General features: G+C 32.3%; 2 protein-coding genes across 2 annotated transcripts in view; one reads left to right on the top strand and one right to left on the bottom strand.

Moving 5' to 3' along the window:
• LOC148283946 (uncharacterized) overlaps positions 1-9,576 on the top strand; it is a 28,113-nt gene extending 18,537 nt beyond the window's left edge. The window contains exons 2-6 of the mRNA XM_088242918.1: positions 3,432-3,579; positions 5,230-5,421; positions 5,653-5,832; positions 6,701-6,912; positions 8,726-9,576. Of these exons, the coding sequence (XP_088099044.1) occupies positions 3,487-3,579; positions 5,230-5,421; positions 5,653-5,832; positions 6,701-6,912; positions 8,726-8,846 (798 nt within the window). The 5' untranslated portion in view covers positions 3,432-3,486 and the 3' untranslated portion in view covers positions 8,847-9,576. The remainder of the gene's footprint in view (positions 1-3,431; positions 3,580-5,229; positions 5,422-5,652; positions 5,833-6,700; positions 6,913-8,725) is intronic.
• Positions 9,577-10,271: 695 nt separating this feature from the next.
• Positions 10,272-21,843, bottom strand: part of schlank (ceramide synthase schlank) — a 49,492-nt gene continuing 37,920 nt past the window's right edge. Inside the window, exons 4-7 of the mRNA XM_088242917.1 lie at positions 18,101-18,322; positions 16,657-16,775; positions 14,173-14,317; positions 10,272-12,751 (exon numbers count right to left, since the gene is read on the bottom strand). Of these exons, the coding sequence (XP_088099043.1) occupies positions 12,539-12,751; positions 14,173-14,317; positions 16,657-16,775; positions 18,101-18,322 (699 nt within the window). The 3' untranslated portion in view covers positions 10,272-12,538. The remainder of the gene's footprint in view (positions 12,752-14,172; positions 14,318-16,656; positions 16,776-18,100; positions 18,323-21,843) is intronic.

Here is a 21,843-nt window from a genome sequence, read left to right as displayed (position 1 = left end):
CTTGGTCGAATATGCTAAATATGTATGAAAACCTTTGCGACCTATCAAAGGTACTCTTTTCCGATTCGGTTTTCATATCTGTCGAGTTCATTTCACTGTCTGTGCTCTGCGATATATACGAAAACTCGGAATAATCATTAGTCAACGCTTCCAAAGATTCGTAAGTACTGTTCTCGAACCACAACGCAACGGGAATCTCTTCCTGCGCAACTTCTTGCGCAATATCCGTTTTATCTTTTATGTGCTCATCGTATTCCGAGTTCGCTATAAATTGGAAACTGCCACTTCGCTCATACGCTGGAGACGCTTTTGATCTAAAGCTAGACCAAAGTCGTTTTACTAAATTGTTACCTTTCAAATTTGAAACATATTTCTGTTTTTCTAGTGGAATACTCCCGGTGTCTTTAAATGATACATCATCAGCGCTGATCGAAAGTGTGTTGATTAAATTTCTCACGGTAGTATTCAGAATTTTCGGATCTTCAAAATCATTTTTCTCCGCATTGCTTTGTGTTTTAAATATGTTTATTTTGGAGAAAGTGGCTCTAAAACTTTCCGATTTGCTGAGGGCATTGTGTTTTCGGTCAACCTTTTCTTTTTCGTCGGGATAATGAGAACTCCTGCGGTTGGCTGCGATCGACGAACTCCTCGCCGGTCTTCTCAGCACCGGTGTCTCGGGCTCAGTGGTGTAACAAGCTTTTATAGAAAAAAGACCACTATCCCTCTTTTTCCTGATAAGATCTTTTTCACCTACGAGCTCGTCGCCCGAACTGTCAGCCGTTTTGATAAGAGGAACATCAACATTCGCTGGATTCACTACTAATTGCGATGCATTTTGAACATCTCTAAAACTTATATTAGTTTTTGGCCTACTTTTATTTTCTTTCAACATATTCTAGATTAAACCGCAACATTCGAACGAAAGCACTAGTGACATCTACAAGTCAATCGCCGCAATAACAAAATAATTTACACGATTTAAAAAGTCCACGTTTTAGATTTACTTGACATTTTATTGAATTTTTAACTAGTATTTAGCTAATGGCACTAAACTATAGAACAAACTGACTTGATCGAGTAACTTATTATTTGAGTTTCTAATATTCACAACGTTATGCACTTTGGTAAAGTGAGTTTTAGGTAGGTACCAAGTTGAATTATCGGTTTGTGTCTTATCAATATAAAAGATAACGATAAGATTTTGTTCCAATGCGCAAAAAAGGTTACAACTTCTTAATAAAATAAACCCTTCAAATTACAATTTAAATGTTTAAATTTACTCTGATTTGAGTCCATTTATTCCATTAATTTTATTTTTTATCCAAGCTTTTGATTTTTTGATTACTTATTTTACTTGAGTAATCTCTAGATTAATGAGACTGTTTGAATCATACGAAATCATGAGCATCCTTTAGTTTTGAGCACAATTAAGATATATGATTTTTAATTACGAAAGTTGAAGGAAAATTTTACTTTTTGAAATCTAACTGAAATTACCCTGCAAGCTATGAATTGACGATGATAATCCAGACAAAACCAAAACACTTTTACGCCCTGTAGTCGCGTATGGCTGGGAATGCTGGATATTGAGTAAAAAAGATGAGACGTCCTTTTTCATATTTGAGAGGAAAATAATGTGAAAGACATTCGGAGCTCTGCAGGAAAACGGAATTTGGAGAATTCGATTCAACGACGAAGTCTATAACATCTTCAATGAGCCGAACATAGTGCAATTTATTGAAAAAGGAAGGCTGCGGTGGACATAGCGTGTAGAAAGAATGAGTGAGTGCGCAGTAAGATACTTCGCAAGCCCCAAGGCGGACGCAGCTTTGTTTGACCCAAACTCCGTTGGCTGGATAGATGGAGAGCGGCGGGATATGGATGCTATTGGCATCCGGGACTGGAGGAGTACGTGTCAGGCTGGGGGGAGAAGGCGACCAGTGTCGGAAGAGGCCAAGGCCCACAGCGGACTGTAGAGTAGAGCCAGTAATGATGATAACAGTCCAGACCGAAAGTAAAAATAATTGAAAATTTAAAACGTCGTGCGCCATAGTTTATTCATCACGTATTTTTTTTATTTCTAAGCTGTATTTTCCTTGACTGACAAATCTGACACAATATGAAAATCTCCGCATTTAAAATGCTCGTGCCCTGTCATTGGCTAGTTCGATAAACTTACACTTCGCGGCGTTCAATATTCTACAACATATTTTAATTTATATTTTAAATATCAATATTTCTTCAAATCTTATATCTGTTGATGTTTTTATTTAGCAAAGGAACTGATTTTATTGATGTACCTGCCATATTAAGGCTATTATTTCCTTTTCGGTAGCCATTAAATATATTTTTTAGAAGTTCTTCAAAAAGTACCCACTAAAAATATTAGGCTAAAACATCTAAAACGAAATTTTCCAAATGAACATGCAGCAAATAGCGTACAAAATGGTGCTCTATGCACTTTTACATACATAATTCAAATTTCTCGACTGGCCCCCGGCATAGAATACCGCATTGGTTATAAAAATGCTTTGTTATATGATTAGATGAATCATTTTTATTACATGGAAAGTGAGGTGATCAGTTTCACGCTTCGGATGCCAGTTAAAGAACAATGAAATAGTGCAATATAGAACCACATGTTAAATCAATATTTCACGTCCACCCTGCCAGGAATCGAACCTAGGATCTAAAGCGTGGTAGCCACTACACTACAAGGCGGACTTATTTCCACCCCATTTTCTTTTTCAGGATTTTATCCAATAGTAGCCATTGAGCCAAAATCACTGGTTTTGTTTCTATTTTACACAGAGAACTGTATTATGTATTCCTGTATTATGAACTGTATTATGATCTGATGATCATACATATACAAATAAAATAATAAATAAAATAATAAATAAAATAAAAAGATATAAAAATCATGTCGTTATTCCTAAAAATAAAAATCCCGGTGTAAAATTAACATTACGCGATTAATAATCGTGCAATAACTGATGAATATATTACTTTCCCTCCCCCTTAAGTTTTTCTCTAGTTGGTTTTATATACATGTAGCTGGAAAACTGGAAAATTCGTTGGCAGCGTCCGTTTGATCAATAATTTCGCTCTAACCTTTTGCTCTATTCAGTAGCCGAAAACATCTCTACGCGAATGAACGGAAAATAATAGATTCTTAAAATACGTCGCATAAATATGGCGACTTCAAAACCGATCGCCATTGTATCCCCAATGAAAAAACCGCGCAAAATAAAACGACGGAACAAAAGCAGTCCGCGAAAAGCTAAAGATTTTATAAGCATTTCCTCGCACTACGATACGGAGTCTGAAAAATCTTCCGACAGAACGTCCATAGAAAAAAAATCTATCAGACTGTGTTCAATGTTCGATAATTTGAATATTCTACCGGAGATTTTCGATTTGGATTTTAGTGTGAGAAACAGCAGAACTCCGATTCCGGAACATGACAGGAAAATTTTGGATCGAATGGCGGCAAAAATGAAAAAAGATATTTCCAACATTGAGATTGCGCACCAAGCGCATGTTTTGTGGGAAAATGAACGAGCAGAGAGAGAAAAGGTATGAAATCGCATGGGAAACCATAGTTGAGATTTTTTGTAAGACATTCACAATGGGGAAGTTTAATGGTTTTTTTAAAGTTGTTAATAGACCATCAAACTAAACCAAAATAATAATATTCTTATGGATCGTATTATCATCGCTATGATTCTTTTAAAGTTTTGCAATTACACCGCCCGAGTTCATGAGTTCAAGTCGGTGAGTTTTCCTGAGATTTAATAGTAGAACCCCGTACCCGTCAAAACACGCTAAATATCGAAAAGTGTGAGTACCCGAAAGCCGCGACAACACCAATTTTACGGAACACAATTTAAAAATATCGTTCTATAAAGCATCATGTCTATTTAATTATACCTTCGTGCAAATAAAGCCATATTAATGTTATAATTATTGTAAACAATTGTATTCTGAATAAGTTTCAATTCATGTCTCACTTTTTTAAGATTTTGGATTGTGCGGGGTTCGCAAGTAATACCCTCATACCTCATATATTATATTATGTTCATCTCGTTCCCATGTAAAATGCTGTACAATCATAAAACATAATCATCATAAACCCTCTAGTGTCCAATCGTGAGCATAGGCCTCTCTCTTAGATCCTCTAAATCTCCCTATCCTGAACGAACCGCATCCAACCACTTCCTGCTACCCATCTCATGACATCAGACCACCTGGCCTGAGACCTGCCGAAACTTCTCCGCCTGTTCTGGGTCGCCAAACCAGGACTTTTTTAGTTCATCTTGACTTAGTCTGTGGCTTTGGCTATATGACCAGGCCAACTCCATTTCTGGTTGGCAATTCTGTGGACCACATCAGTGACCTCGGACCTCACTATAATCCGTGTATTAGTTCCTGTCTTTGAATGAAATACTCAGCATTCCTCTTCCGTAGCCCTTTGTGTGAGTAATATAAGTATTTAACAATATTTTGAGTATGGGCAAATATTTATAAGCAAGCAGTTACATATAGCCTTCAAATCACAAAATATCTATCCTTAGAAGATCGACTAAGTTAATTCCTATTTTTTTTTATTACCTAGCTACATTTTGAGTGTTTATTTTAATCTCAATTTATTTATTAATTTATTTTGTTCATTAACTCCCAAAGGGCATTTACAAAAAATAAAAATGAAATACATGCTAACATACTAAATAATAAACACAGAATATACAGAAAAAATATGTGAAATTAGTTAAAAAGGATATAATAAAAAGTTTTACAAAGTAAAAAAAAACCAATAATAACAAAGGTATGCAAGAAAAAACAGTAAGCATATAAACAAAAAATGCAAAGATATAAACTATTGAAATAATTTATCGCAACAGAAAGGGAAAACATTTTGAGAAGGGCATATGGAAGTCTAGGCATTTACAGGGCATATGACCTGTCATTGGCTGGTTTAAGTGGCCACTCTACTCACTGTGTAACCATTCACCATTCTGCCCATGTTGAAACATCCACATTTCCTCAACTTTTCGATCTGTTGACTTTTGTGAAGTTTAAGAGCTGAAACCTTTATCATGCGGGTGAGATTCATCCTGCTGAACCAATTCACCCATTAGGCGATGCCTGAAAACAATTTTCCAATGTTTATACTTCTTCTTATACTAGTTAGTTTAATCCTCAAAACATTATTGTTCATTTCAATAGCTAAGGAAGCAGCAAGAGAAAGAATATAACTCTTTTATCGAAGCTAAAAGACGAGCAGAGAAAGACATGAACGAAATAAAATTCCAGGAGATTAAGGAAATCTACGACTGGGAAAAGGATCACCTGAGAGAGAGATTACACTGTAAGGAGTATGCAGCTGCTAAGAGAATCCAGGCACTAGAAGCTCAAAAAGTACGAACCCTTTTTTTCCATTTTTATAATTAGTTCATCGACAATATTCCATAAACTTGACAAATTTTGTATCTAGTCGGCAAAGGAAACTGTAGTTAATACTAAATATGCTCTCTAACTAATTTGTAATCTCGGTATAGTAGTTAAGTAAACTAGGCGTATTTTCAATATAACATAATTTTAGGGTTTTTTTATGCCCACAATAAAGTGTTATCAAAATATTATTTACAGGATAAAGAGCTCATTCGAAAACATGAAATTGCAAAGGAAAAGTCCAGGCATGCTGTGGACATTATCAGGGAGCAAAAAATAGCCGAAGTTATGTGGAGGAGGCATTTAGCTGAGAACCTGGAAATCAAAACAAACAATGCAGAAAGCAACAGAGAAATCTTGCTTAAATACTGCCGACAGGTAAATTTAATGCCATATGTATACATTTTTATAATCTTGAAATAGGGCAGTTAACATATTACAACATAGATGAAGAACATTTAAGAAAAGGAAATATAGAAGTCTAGGCATCTACAGGGCTTATGACCTGTCAATGGCTGGTTTAAGTGGCCACTTTACACACTGTGTAACGTTCACCATTCTGCCTAAATTTGAACATATTCTTTCATCTGTTGATGTTTGTGAAGTTAAAGAGCTGAAACCTTTATTTATGCGGGTGAGATTCATCTAATTGAATTATTTCACCTACATACTAGGCAACGCCTGAAAATATTATTTTTTCAATTTCTATACTTCTTCATGGACCAGGTAATTTATCAACAATATTTTGAGTTTGTCCAATTTTTTGTAGACAAGGACTGGATTCAACTCCCTGGGGAGCTGTTTTTATATTAACATATTACAACAACTTAACTTCACAAACATCAACAGATGAAAGAATTGAAGGAATATAGATGTTCAAATATAGGCAGAATGGTGAATGTTAAACAGTGTGTAAAGTGACCACTCAAATCAGTCATTGACAGGTCATAAGCCCCGTAGATGCCTAGACTTCTATATTACCTTTTCTTAAATGTTCTTCATCTCTGTTGTAATATGTTAATATAAACAGCTCCCCAGGGAGCTGAATCCAGTCCTTGTCTACAAAAATTTGGACAAACTCAAAATATTGCCTCAAATAAACTCTATCGAAACCCGAGATCTCATGCATAGTTACTAAATTCACTGCAACACCATGAGACTGACAATATATTCATGCATCCATACTAAAAGATGGATATACTTTATATTCCTATATAAAACTAAAGTAATGAATTTCTTTCAACAGAAAGCGATTATTGATAATCGAATACATCAAGAAATTCAAAGAAGGAACTGGGAAGAACGAAAGTTTATAGAAACGGAGCATCTATCTAATCTCAAAAGGAAGTTAGCAGAGAAAAATAGAAAAATTGAGAGAATTCAAGCCAATAAAGATAACTTTGTAAGGGAATCCAGACGTTTGGCAGATTCAACTGCTAAATTGAGGGAAAATTTGAAGTGAGTTTATAGTAAAGTAAACATAAACAACTATTTATATATTTTTAAATATATGTATACATAAATAACTCTCAAAATCAAGTCAAATCAATATTTAATTTTTTTACTGCATCCATATTTTTGATATGCTTTTTCCATCAAAATATTCCTCTTGTAAATTTAGTGACAAACATACCTGACACATTATCTATGTTTTGGGTGTTTCAGAATCACTCCAGTGTTCGTTATTAATTAACACTGTTCAATTTTGTGAAGCCATAAAATCATCCCTGAGAAGCGCCTGCTAACATCACTCAACATAAACATTCTCATTTTCATTGTAGGATCTCAACTACGCCATAAATGTTTTATAAAATAATTTGGTTTATTTAGGTTATTACCGGGGTGGATAATGCGTAAGTTATCTCCACCCGACACCTCTGCTATTTATGAAGCCTCTTCGGGTGGATTCTGAAATATCCCGAACTGGTAACGCATTGGGAATTTACAAATATGCTTAACATACTTTTTTCATTTATTTGAGAAACCGACAGATCTACATTTTTAGAAATTATAGCAAAAAGAAACACTGCGTGGACTTTGAACTAATTAATGACACTTCTACAAAATATACAATGCAAAGTCTTGGTAAAGAAATACATCCATGTATGTTTATATTAGTTTTGTAGTACAATAAAAACAGAGAAATACAAAGTTACTGTTTACATTATCCAACTAATAACAAAATTTTTACTGTATTTATATTTATAACTGCCATAATCACATAAAGGCGTGAAGCTATCAATTATTTTAGTAACAAATAGTTCTTCTTTGTGATCTCATTGAATAAAATTAAAATACTTTTTTTTTTAAATAAGTGTTAAGAGTTATTTTTATTTATCCAAATATGTAAATAACTTGTGCTGGAAAAATGGTAATCGAGTTGTGGTAGAGTGCGATTTGAACCTCTGACCTTTGTGAGTTCACAATTTACTTCCGGACCACATCTCAGTTCAATAAATTACATATTATCATAATAATAATTTTTAATTCAGTACAAAGCCAATATTACATTAAAACACAAAAAAACGTTTTTTAGTTTCATAAAGCAATATAGAAATAAGTAACATATGCAAAAACAAAAGGAAGTGAGAAATGAATGAATTTTCTGTAGAAAGAAATAAAATAAAATGTATTATATTGTCATGATTTAGAACGACAGATGTGCAAAAAATGCAACATTTACTTAATTTATATTTGTTTTGAAAAATTTTATAAAGGCTTTATATTCCAGGTTGGAATTTTTTTTTTAAATTTATCCAGGTATAATTAACCCAAGTTTTGAAGGATTATACTTTTGTACACAATTTAAACCGTTCTCGTGTAAAGTTAAAGAAAATCACATGTGTCATTGTTTTATGATCATGACAATATGTTCTTTTGACAGTCTCAGCATTTGTAGCTGCTGCTTGAACACGAATGAGTGGATCCATCCTGCAGTGGCTTGAAGAAGCGTGTTATTCAAGCTTTTTTAGGCTTCGGGCACTTTGTCGAAGTAGGGCAGTGAAAGAGTTTACCCATCTTCCTCTTTTTCTTTCTCAGTTTATTGTAATTTTATAAAATACTTTTTTAGTGAACTCAAATTTTAGTTTCCATTTTCTATTTGTATTCTCTGTTTCATTATATTGCCTGTATATTTTTATGTACTTACAGGTATATGAATACATATTTTCCTTTATGTTAATGTTATATTATTTTAATGCTGCTGTTATTTACCATAATATGTAAAATATATATATATATATATTGTCAAAATTGTTATCATTGTTTTCAGGAGATCTCTCAGCCCAGACATGTTTATAAAAGCAGTTCAAAATAGCCAACAAAGCTACCGAACAAATTCTCAACTATGCTTTACACCCAACAGCTTTGAGAGTCACATACGCCTTGGATAAAATAGGAATTCTGAGAAAGCAGCATAACTGGTATGCAGGTCTAAAGCAAAGGGGTCCCTCGGAGAAAACATTGAACTCTGGACCAAGAATTTTATCAAAGATTTCTGTGAGATGTGGTGCAATTAACAAATGCTTATGAAAATAATTTAATGGTCTTGCCCACATCAATGAAGGTTTTAATCTCGTGCTTCACAAAAATCAAAAGATTGAAAAATTGAAGAAGGATATTACTTAGACGGTGTGCAGAGTAATCACTTAAACCAACCAATGACAGGTGATAAACCCTAGAATTTTTTCACATATATTTTTTTTGTTTCCGTCTACATTGAATTATTTGATATAAATTTATTTATTTATCCAAGACGTCATTTGGAAGTTTGTTCTATACTGTATTTATTTTGTCTGTCTCTGTCTAAATATCCAAAATATACATAATGTGACTCGTTAGTTATTTTAAGATGTAAATAACAAAAAAAAACCATGAACGTCATAATTAAATACATACATAGATAAATGATTTTTAAGTACAAATTGCGTCATTGACTTTTTTAAGTTAAAACTGTACTTTAAAATAAAGCAATAAAAACTCTGCTAGAATAGGAGAATACTTTTAATGAATTAATTGTGAAATATTTTTTAATGTAAATAATATGTATGAAAATTGTAAAAACAAGAATGAATGAAGCCTAGAAGAGAAAATAAATCATTTTCCCTGAAAGCCTTTTTAAAACTTGTTTCAATCCCCTCCAAAAACTATTATAGGAAGCTTAACTTTTGGAGCTACAGCAGATTTATCGTTGCCAGTGCTGCCGCCCTAAGAAAAATAAGTTATTAGTATATTCGGAATCAGTGCGAGATTTATAATTGATCCATATTTTTATATTTATATTATTGAACATATTTTTTTTAGCATAACCAGCGTAAGTGCTGCACTTTTAGTCTCCTTATTGATTATTTCCATTATAACAGCCATTGCTGTAGAATACTTAGCACGATATTCACACACACTAGACATAAGCTACCTAAAAATATATGTCATTGCTGTGCTTAGGGCCCCTCGGTTTATACTGAAGAAATACTAAGCATAACTAACGCATTTGGTACTTAAGATGCTTTTAATCAGTAACAAGAAAGAATCATTATGCTATGTGTACTAGTGTCACAACAACAGCATTTGCTAAAATTATATTTCTTCTTCCATATTTGCTTGACATAAATGTCGCAAGTGCGGGTACTAGACATAAACGAAACAATTGCTGCACATAAGCTGGATGCGCTGACGTAAATTAACGAAAATGAAAAACATTACTTAATATTTAAAAAAAAACATTCACTCTTTAGATTTTTTCATAATCAATGTTTATTATTCTTTATACGTTTTTTATTGTTCTTATTTGAGCAGGCACGTTGAATAAAACACATAGACCTTAACCAAATATGTTTAATGCTTAGGGTGGATGTACATAATTTTACAAAAAATCTTAAAATTAATGTGTAATCTACAGCTTACATTAAGTGAAAATTTGCTAGTCATATAATTTACTATAGATATACTTTGAAAAACAAAAACAAAACATAATCACATACACCATGACTTGGGAGTATTTTGTATTGATCTATTTTATTGAAATAAATATGCATTTATTAGCCAATTGTGGATAGCAATTGGAAGTTTTGAGAATTTTTTACCGAGTAAAAATTAATTAAGCGTCAATATAATTGTTAGAATCACCACGTTGCAAAGACAGAGGACAAAAATGCTATGAAGAATTAAAATTACTGTAATATTTTATTACAAATGAACAAAAAAAGTACCCATGACAAAAGTACAAAATTTACACTAAGCTTTTTTTTACATAAAGCTTTATTTTTTTAACCTTTAAGGAGGTGCAATAAAATGAATAAATTTCAACTTTTAATATGTAATTCCAAATAAACTTTTTTGTTCAATACACAACACCTAGTTAATAAGTAGCAAATTTATAAAAGTCAGCCTTGAAACAACCGTCAACAGCGACAGCAGAGATTTCAATACACTTTACTAGAGTTAGCGGTTAATAAGGCTGGACGAACGCACAACATACAACACATCTAACATTGGGCTGTCCAAATCCCAAACCACAATGATGTAACATTCATATTAATGTTTACTAATTCGATTATAATATATATCCAAGGTGATCTAGCAATAAGTACTGTCTTACAGTACAATATACGAGAACCGTCACCTGACAGTTGTAATAGGGATGTCCTAACTCCCAAATGAAACCCACTTAATTGTTGACTTTAGATCTGAAAATTAACTTTTCATGGGCAGAAAGCAGAATTACATCTATGACGTATAAAAAATTTAAAACATTTTTACATTGATTTTAATTTAAACATTTTGATTGATCAAAAAAATTGAAGAAGTGTTCCAAGGAATCATCAGTTAACAGGTTAAGCTCATCAAGATTTGTAGTAAAATGACTTTATACCACTTAGTTCTACATTTTTTAACAATCTCTCGCAAAACTATAGCGAGTGTCCGATTGATAATGGACAAGGTGATTTGTTCATGCAAGATATTGTTAAAAAATATATAACTTAGTGACATAGAGTCTTTCTACCATAATTCTGTACTTAATAAGTTTTACTTGTCAACCAACAAAATGTTCCCATCACTACCAATCATAAAGCATGGAAATAATTTGTTTTAAATTCGAATCCAATAAATAATATACTTCATGGCTGCCCAAATGTTAACGGACTTCAAATCATATATACACCGGAACACCCCTTAGAAGTTTTGAGGAAAATCCACCGTCTGGATTATTTCAAGTTAAAACACCCACTTTACATGCATTGCTATTGTTTTTTGAAGTTTTATTAACATCCTGTAGGCATTGATTTAATTCTGACTGACTCTTCCAGCCAAGAAACCAGCACCTGCGCTGTTAGTTCATGCATTCTTATCTAAAAGACTACCTAGCAGGATATACTTTCAATAATTTAATAGCTTCATTTGTAATATTGCAATTTAAACGGTATTTTTCTCAAAAGTATTAAATATTGAATGAATTCCTTCATGGTGAAAATGTTTTATGGGAAAGTGGCAGTGCATCACTTTACAAGTTCAGCTATTACAATTAAATAAACAAAATAGAACTTATTTCCAGATCATCGTGGACATTTGGGTAATTAAACAGAAATCAACCAGTTGTAAAGAAAATAAACAATAAATTATAGTTTCTCACTTGACTTTTTTGACTTAACAGGACAGCCATTTTCACCTTTAAAATGTTCACCTTAACATAATACAATAATAACCTTTGTGTGTTGAACATTAAATGATTGAATAGTAACAAAAACACTAAAAGGTAGAAAGACACATTCATATTTTATTCGGACGCTCGATTTTCAATCAGGATAACAACAGGCACATGTTTTGTAGATAGTTCCTTCACTATACACTCTCCCTCCCCTCACCCAACTAGCTTGTCATCACATATATTTCCCAGGTATCAAAAATTTATTAAACCTTTAAGAACCCAAGAACCACTAATAAACTAGCCAAACTTTGGCAAGGCTTTAACAATCGTATGAAAAAAAATATCCATCATTTTACACAATGACTGTAAATTCCCTTTATTAAAACATTTCTAGTCGCTTGCAGCTTCGGAGGACAGATGGGTAACCAAAATGGGTGCAGTTCATTCCCCATTTTCGGGTATGGTTCGTTTTTTGGGAGAATTATTGTGGTTGTTATGAATATTGTTTGCCTCTGCGCGATGTTTCTTCATTTCCAAGTCCGAATGGTCGTGGTTGGCCTCGACGTGATTATCATGCAGCCCTTCCTTCGCCGCAGCCGCTGTGCCTGAACTATCCGACATCTCGGAACTAGAACTCCTTATATCACCTTCCATCTGCAATCAATATCAACAACCGATCTTAGAAAACCAAATAAAAATGTAATCTTATCAAATAAAAACTAAGTGCGCTAACAGCAAGTTTTTAAATAAAATATTCAAATGCGCATACTAACATACACTCAAATTGTATGTGTACCCAAGGCTGTAACATATTAATACAGGCAAAGTAAGATGATCAGTCTTACGCTACAGTCCATATCTCAGAGTAATAATCAAGCGCTACCGCATATAGAGACGGCATATAGTTGTATTTTTAGGAATAAAAACGTTACAAAAAAATATTTGCGCCAACTTCATTTTAAAAAGAAAATGCTAATTTCTTCATTGAAATAGTCAAATAAAGGTGTCGAGTGAGAATTGAATTGATTAGGATAATCTTAACCTGAATATGGCGCATTGTTTTGGCGCTAACTTCATGTTTGGCATGCTGTCACAAAACCACACATAAATTTTTGTGCATTTGGGTTTCTCTATAAGCGATAGTGCGTGCGTTATTACTCCCGAAGTCCATACATACAATAGATATAATTTATTCATTTATAATTTTACAATTTTATCTCTCATCTTTATCTTTCCCATCTGCATACAATGGTACATAGGGCACTGAGAATTGGTATTCCAATTACGTATATAGATGAATTTTATTAGAAGGTAAGGTGATCAGTCTTAAGCTTCAGGTGCAAGTCCGGGGACAGTAAAATACTGCAGTGTAGGACCACCTTTGAAAGCAATATTTCACATTCTTTCTGCCAGAAATCGAACCTAGAACCCTCGAGCATGGGAATGAATGCGCCAACCACTAAACTACGAGGTGAGCTTAAATTACGAGCCCACTGCGTGATATAACGTGATTGGTTCATATTTAATGTTAGACAAACACAATAACCAGTACACCATGAGGTTGAATAATCTCCACTCGATTCCCTTTTGCTGGATTTTTACCTGAAAGTAGCCGCTGAATAAATTAGAAATATTTTTTTTTATTTTTTAAAAAGAATAACTCGTTAAGGCTCTATTTCAAAGGCTTGTCAGCAGGTAGGAGAGAGAGGATATGGAAAGAAGCAATGAAAAATACACCACAACACCCAGACCAACTGAGAAAAAAAAAACAGAAAAATATAACGTCAATCCACCCTAATTTTATTGTGCCATGTGAATTTGGATGATACGTGTGAAATGGGCCATTCTCTGTCGGATATCACGTGGCTAGTTTGTTTATTTGAAAATTGTAGTATTCACAATAATGAAAGACAAAGAAAAAATAATTCATAGATACAAGTCACTTTATTAGGGAACAATCACACTATTGTGATATCGTCAGAAATGGACTCCAGATCCTTTCCCAGGCGAGTGACCTTTACACCCAACGATATCACCTAACAATACCGAGAGTATTTTTGGTAGAAAAGTATTACCTGTCCAGCGACTAATGCCTTGTAGGCAACCTTCAGGATCAACCAAGTCCATATGATGTGCAACGACAGCAGCAAGAAGAGAAGACTGTTGAAAATATAGTATGCGGGGAAAACAGGAGTGAGTTGCGGCGCCCTTATATAAGACCTAAAATCACAACATTTATAGTATTCAGTTTTAAAAAAGCTTGCAAGTTGTACCTATCCAACTATACACCTTCACCATAGTCATTACACAAAAATATAAAACCAACAATAGGACACGTCCTATTAGAAGCTAGCACCTATGTCCACTGATTATAATGAAAACATGTTTAATTTTGTGGGAGCAAAGTGGTTTTGTGATGAAGAGACGGATATGTCTCGAAACCGATAAGACATAGAAAAGTCATAAATATTTACTAACATTTGTTGAAATGTTAGACCGCGAAATGATTGCTTTCAATATTAATAGTAAAAACATTATTTATATTTTTAATTCTGCAAAACAGTTTTTTCACATACAATAATCAAACGCAGTACATAAATATTTGCATCACCTTTATTTGTACCTTATTATACATTTTATAGCGCATTATTCGTCTTATTATATTGGTTGTAAATTACAATACATGGTATATTATCGATTCAAATAATTAATTCAATCAATGGAGAGAAAAAAAAATTCATTTTAAACCTTTGATTATTTTTTTCATTAATCGGTGAAGATGTTGGATAATACATATTTTTTTCATTGAATTTTTTACTACACAGAGAATATACTATTACTTTATAATTATTGTTAATCTTTTACCAAATTTCGTATAGCAGTATGTGGAAAAAAACTATTTAAATAATAATCAATTTGTACCGTGCATTTGTATTACACAATAAACTGTAAAGATGTTTATTCAACTTTTGGTCAGAGTTCAAAGTTTAGAAGTAGATAGTAATTATGACAAAATGTATTATAATGACTCCGTATTATGTATGTTCAGACAAAAGGTAATCCTAAACATAAGAAAACATGATTGTTTTTTGCAAGAAAACTATTATGAGTTATTGTGGTACATTCTGGTACAAGACTTATACCCGTATGCAGAGACAAACCTTAAGGTGAGGAGAGTACATTCTATTGTCTTCACCTTCGGGTTATTCTCTGCATTTGAAATTAGAATGAACTTTCCTCACCTTAAGTTTTGTCTCTGCATACGGGTATTAGCACATTCACTGACACTTTTTTCTCAAAGAATCCACTTATATGGACAAATATCATAACACTATCATTTGATGGAACATTTCCCTTCCAATTAGACTGTAGCTGATGGTTTGAAGGAAATCTCATGTGACTTAACTACTGGGAAACTTTTGTTGCTGTTTTTATAGGGACACTATATCTCCTCCCACCATATCTTGTCTCGATGTCCCTTATGTTTGTCAATGCTTCTTTCTTTTTTTTAAATGTTTTAAACTATTCTCTTATTGTAATATTTAAACCTTATAAATTGTATACATGGACAATGTCCGTTAATAAATAAATAAATAAATAAATATACATTATCACTCGTTTCACATAGGCTATAGCCGTTTTTTCATTACAAATGTCTTTTGGACTGGCAGCCACAGCCATCATTTCCTAAATGAGAAACACAATTTTTATAGCTAACCGATAACCGCGAACGTGTTAAACATAAAATACCAAATAATTCCTAGAAAATTGATTTTGACATAAAAAAACACAAGTAAAACATATAAATGTGGCTTGTGATTCACCAATTGAACAAATATATTTGTGGCTTTTGTGTGTGTGTTGATATCAAAAATACCATACAAACATTGTAAATTTTCAAGCTCAAATCCAGTTTTAAACCAGGTATGTAAAAATTGGAAAGGATTACCTTTAGACTTTTATCATTCTAACAAGAATCAGTTTTCTGATTTAGAATTGGGTGCATGACGCATATTTACTGCGCGTGCCAAGACTAATAACAGAAAATAAAATTACACCGTGTAAAAATTTGCTTAATTAACTGTAAGATTTTTCTGTTCAGATTTCTGACGAGGTTAGTAAAAATAATATACCACAGGAAAAATAACATAGTGTAACTTTTTGAGTATTAAGAAAAATTTAGAAGACGAGTTCTTTTGGCCAGCCAGTAAAATTTTTATTTACGTGGGGTTGCTTTCATTTACCAATATGTATAATAAAAAAAAGATTTTTTATTGTGGTTTTAAAGAAACAAAAGGTAAAATCAAAGTCTTTGTTTTTTAAATAAAATAAAAAATCTACTTGAAATACTATTCATCGCCGTAATGATATATTGATTTATTAAACTTTTTATGGTTAGTAATAAAAAATTAAATCTTCATAAAAAGTGAGAATATAGATTTTGAAAAGTTCTATTGTCGGGTTTATATTAATTTTTAGGTTGTCTGCTTTCAATAACCGTTCGTGCATATTTTGAAATGTGTAGAAATATATTTATTTTTAAGGAAAGAAATATTTACCCCCAAATAATGTAGAATGGGAAAATTCCTATCCTAGTGATAATCCACAAAATGGTAAAAATACTAAAGATGATGTCACACGTTTTCTGGTAGTTAGCATATTTGGTCACTTTGGCTGCCTGCAAATACAAAACAACAACGTATATCAAACAACGATTAATCAAAGGGTTGAAAGATTTTAGACAATTCATAATGCATTTATAAAAATCACCATAGAAAATAATGACAATGCAAATTCATAATCAGCAGTAAAAACAGTTGTGAAAAACAACTATAATATTGTGTTTTATAACTATCAAAATGACAGTGCTATTGTTTTTTCAATCTTATCTTGACATCTATTTTGCAAAAGTCTAGGTAAACTAATAAAGTTTCTTGGGCAAAATCTGCACATTAAAAATAATTAATTTTTTCTCATTAATTTATTTATAGAACAATAAAAATTCAATACAAAGTCAAGTGTACCATAAAATAATTTTGGCTTATTTAAAAAGTACATATAGTTTTTAAATAATACCAATAACACTAAACATCATTTTTAAGTTTTTTTTAGATGGGGAGTTCTCCCTTTGTAAAAGATTTCATATTTTGAGGAGGAAGTTATTATCAGTTCATCTCTGATGAAATATTGATCACGGTAAAAATTATTAATCCGTGAAACACCTGATGAGCAGTTAAAATTACAGCATTTAATTTTACAGTAATGTTTCTTGAAAATGTATGAAAAAATTATTAAAAGCGAACTACTTTGAAATCTCACAAGTTCTTGTGAACAACCAATCAATTATGGCGATGTTATGTATTATGATAGATATCCGGTTTTTGGGTAGCCATTTTTTTAACATTTAGTATATTTTGACAACTACGGGGTTCTATTTTTAAATGTCCGCACAACTCACTGACGACACCTCGTGATGTCACATGTTTGAGTAATTTCATAACTACAAAACTTTTTTGACAACAAACGTGCAACGGATGGTTTCGGTTTGCGCTTGCAATTCTTGACCTGAGTACAACGGCCCGTTGTATTGCTGTAAACTGTAGCTAACTTCATGATTGATAATCATTGAATAGTTTTTGTTTGTATGGGTGACTATTAGCCAGTGGCGTATTATTACTCTAAGGATATAAACCCTCTAAGTGCATTAATTGCATATACTGAGAAAAATCTATTTAAATGTTTGACTCAACTTAAGTCTTTTCCGGTCTTCCTTATTAATATTTTGGACATGATATATGCTCGTGAAACCATCTTAAGCCAGAAAACCTTTTTTAAAAAAAGATTTTAGTAGTTTTTTATACATGCTAAGTTTGAAACTAACCCTCGGGGGATTTAGAGGATTTTATCAATTGATAAGGCTTAAAAATTGACAGATTCTGTCATCGAGAGGGTTTTATCAGTACACTGACGATTCCTAGTAATGTAATGTGAGATGATAATTACCTCTAAGAATGTGTCAGCGCAGTCGTGCAGCAATAGCACGAGAGATCCTATCCTGTGGAGGTTACAGACCCAACTGAAGGCCATCAGGCAGATGGTGGCAAAGTGGTGGATAAACATTTGCCAGAAGTCCTTTCTCTTCACATCGAAGAACTGCGATATGGTCAGCGACCAGTAGAAGGAGAGAGAGATCATGTAATACCACCAGATGTCATTTGTTATGCCCTGCAAATTATTAAAAATAACATTAAGTACACTGGACTCCTGTGTGAAAAAAAAGTATATATTAATTTGTTTATTTTGAAAACCGACAGTTTCACATACTTATAATTAACATTCAGAAATATCGCACGGACTCAGAACCAGTAAAAGGTTTCCACAAATTGTATAAAAGTAAAGAAATATCATTCATATACATTATATAAATATTCTGCCTCTTTTGGGTTTCCCTGCGATTGCCTTTAGTACTTTCATCTCTGACTTTCTGAGCAGTTATTTGGTTTTCTATTTAGTTTTTCTATTTAGTTTTTCTATTTAGTTTTTCTATTTAGTTTTTCTATTTAGTTTTTCTATTTAGTTTTTCTACTTGGTTTTTCGTTTATTTTCTCTCCATCTATCCTCGCCTCTGTTGTATACACCATGATTTGGTCTGACACACGTTTTGTGTATCCGAATTATGTTTCCAATAATCATGTGTTCATTTACTATACGACATTTCTTAGGCATCCAGATGTTTACTAACTGAGATGGATATGTTCTCATCTATGGCAGCATCATTTTCATGGCATGTGATGTTAATGACCTTATCTCCCTTAGTAGATTCACTACTTTTTTTATTCTTAAAAGCGTTTTTTTTATATATATATTCATTCTGCTTGTGTAAAAAAAGGTTTTTGGCAATATATATGTTGTGCTATATTTAGTTATAAAGGTGCTAAACTTGCTTTGTTTCTTTGTTGTTCTTAATATGTGTTATTTTCTAAATGTTAATATTATTTATGTTCCAAATTGAGTTGTTGTAACTCCTGGGAATGTAATTCAACGTATTATACTTGTAAAATACTAAGTGCTATTTGTATTTATATAAATAAAAATAAAAAATAAATATATAAATATGCTTTCGTGGAAGGGATGCTAGTCTGAAAAAATAAAGATTTACTCCATTTTCACACCATTAAAAAAATATATTAAAAAATAGGTTTTTTGAAAAAATCTATTGCGATTTTTAAAAAAGTTTACCGTGAGGAATGTTCCTCTGAAGTTTCGCGGTCCGGCCCTGAAACACCTTGTATATAAGTATTATAACATTTTTGCGCAAAACAGTTATTTTGCATAATGAAATTAAGCTGATTTGGTGTTTTTATGCCAAAATCCAGATAATCAGTCACGTGACCCAAATGCCGGCCTTCTATTGGTTGAGATGCCTGATTTTGAAACCAAATCAATGTTGTCTGATTTTGAAATCAACATCGATTTTTGATGATATTTTCCTAGTACTTCGGTCCATTTTTGTCACACGCACATAATATCATTCAAAAGGGTAAGTGAAAATCTACAAGAATCAATTATTGTTACTGAAATTTCGACCCAAATGACAGCAGTCTGTCTTTCATGCTACACCAATCAATGAAGAATGTCTTCGAGAGGGGAATATGGGCGCATAAAATTTGCAGGGCTGTGACCATATTTTTTACACCACTTTTAGGAATTCGTAAAAAAAAATCCTAAAATTTTTAATAGTTTATTATAATAGGGAAATATTACGTTTTTTTACAGTTTTAAAGTAAAAAGGGTCCATGAAATGTAAAGTAAAAAAATATTATTTCGATTCTTATTAGTAAGAATTTTTTTTTTTTAATATTTTGAATTCCCGCAAAAACTGTCATTGCATTGGCCACGCCTCTAATACGTCACGATTCGTGTTCATTTTTGGCTTTGTACCAAACCATTCAAGTTTTTTTAGAACATCGTCACGGATCTTGACGTCACAACTATCAATGCCAAACATGTCGCGTTTTTCTAGTGCCTTTTTTTTTTTTCTTCTTTTTTAAAGCTATAAAAGAAAACATTTCTCCACAAAATCCATATTGATTTTGAAAATACAATTAATTATTCTTAATCCATTTGATATATTTTTATCGGTATTCGTAGCACGTGATTTTTCCCAATTATAGTGCGAACAAATTGTCACATTCGGTAATGTAAACTAGTTAATTTTAAAACATTTATGTTTTAAATTATAATACAAGTGTGAGTAAAATAATCACTCCACTAAAAGATAACAAAAATAACCAATATTGTCCAAATTACCTACATGGTTTTGTTTTTATGACTAAACATAGATTGTACATACATATTTATATCTATTTTACGTAAGTTGAAGCAAAAAATTACACAAAATATAATTTGTCACATACATGAAGAAAACTTCAAATTATAAACACCACAGTAAAAGAATGTGCATTTTTTAAAGTAACGTGGTATTTCAAAAACAATCAAATCAGTGATTTAATTGAGTTAGTGTTGTTATTTTTAAAATAAGTCATTCTTATTGTTTACATGTACCTATATCATTATTAGGAAAATTATCTAAAATTCGCTTTGGCACATGATAGACATGTTTTCTTATTATACCAACCTTTCAAAGTGCATGTTATTTAAAAAGAATAACCGACTCATAAAGACACATGTTGAATGCTGTCATTACTGTTTAATGACAATAATATTCCAACATGACTAGGCTGTAAGTACAGTGCTAAGACCGCTATACTGTTTTTAAATTAATGATTAACCTGCAATAAAAAATAACACATACAATAAAAAAAACAACCTAAAAGAAATATTAAAAGCATTTCTTATAAATGTGTTGATAATCACGCAATAAATAAAATAAAAATATTTGGAAGTATTGTTTTATATGGTAAAATTGGCTCTGCACTATTTAGCTAGTTTACTGGAATAAAAATTATTATTATTATTTTTATGATTATAAACAAAATTAATACGAAAAAACAATTAAATAATTCCATTTTACAATGCATATTTTTAGTCCACCTCATGGTCTGATGATCAGCGTGTTTGCCTACCATAGAAGACGTCTCGGGTTCGATTCCCGACACGTTTGAGAGAAACCTTTATTTATAAACGTATTTTTAAAAATTAGCAGTTCCCAATGAAGTCCTGGTTCCGACCCTTATGCATGGGAGTGAAGAATGGAATTGGAAAAACAAGGATAAAAGTAGGGTGAATGCTGTTAAAATACGATCTCTTGGACGAATGTGTGGTAAAAATATGTACGACAGGTGCACAAACGTCGAGATCCGTGCATTATGTAAGGCTGAGATAAGCATTATTGACAAAATCAATAAATGAGTTCTGCGTTAGTTTGGACGTATTGAGCGAAATAACGGCTAAAAGATTTACGATGCTTATGTTGATGGACGCAGAAAACGAGGCAGGCCGAAAAAAACATGGCAAATCCAAAAAATACTTGAAGATGGATGATATGTCAAAAATCGGATTAATCAGCGGGTGTGCATGAGAAGATATTTGAATATAGAGGAAGCGAGAACTGTATGCAAAGGACAGAGTGATATAGTGTTCTATCCTCTCTGCCTTACCTTTCAGAGAAACGGTGTGATGGTTTGTTTGTGCTCTATAATATTTCATAGTCCCTGGACTGGTATTCGAAGCGTAAGACTTACTTTCGTCGGTGTCGTATACACCATTAGGTGCTGAAAAGGAAA

This window comes from Micrasema longulum, unplaced genomic scaffold (genome assembly GCF_059751315.1).
Source record: "Micrasema longulum isolate JH-2025_06_02 unplaced genomic scaffold, ASM5975131v1 h1tg000177l, whole genome shotgun sequence".
Lineage (NCBI taxonomy): Eukaryota > Metazoa > Arthropoda > Insecta > Trichoptera > Brachycentridae > Micrasema > Micrasema longulum.
This window is presented reverse-complemented; position numbering and strand designations above follow the sequence as displayed.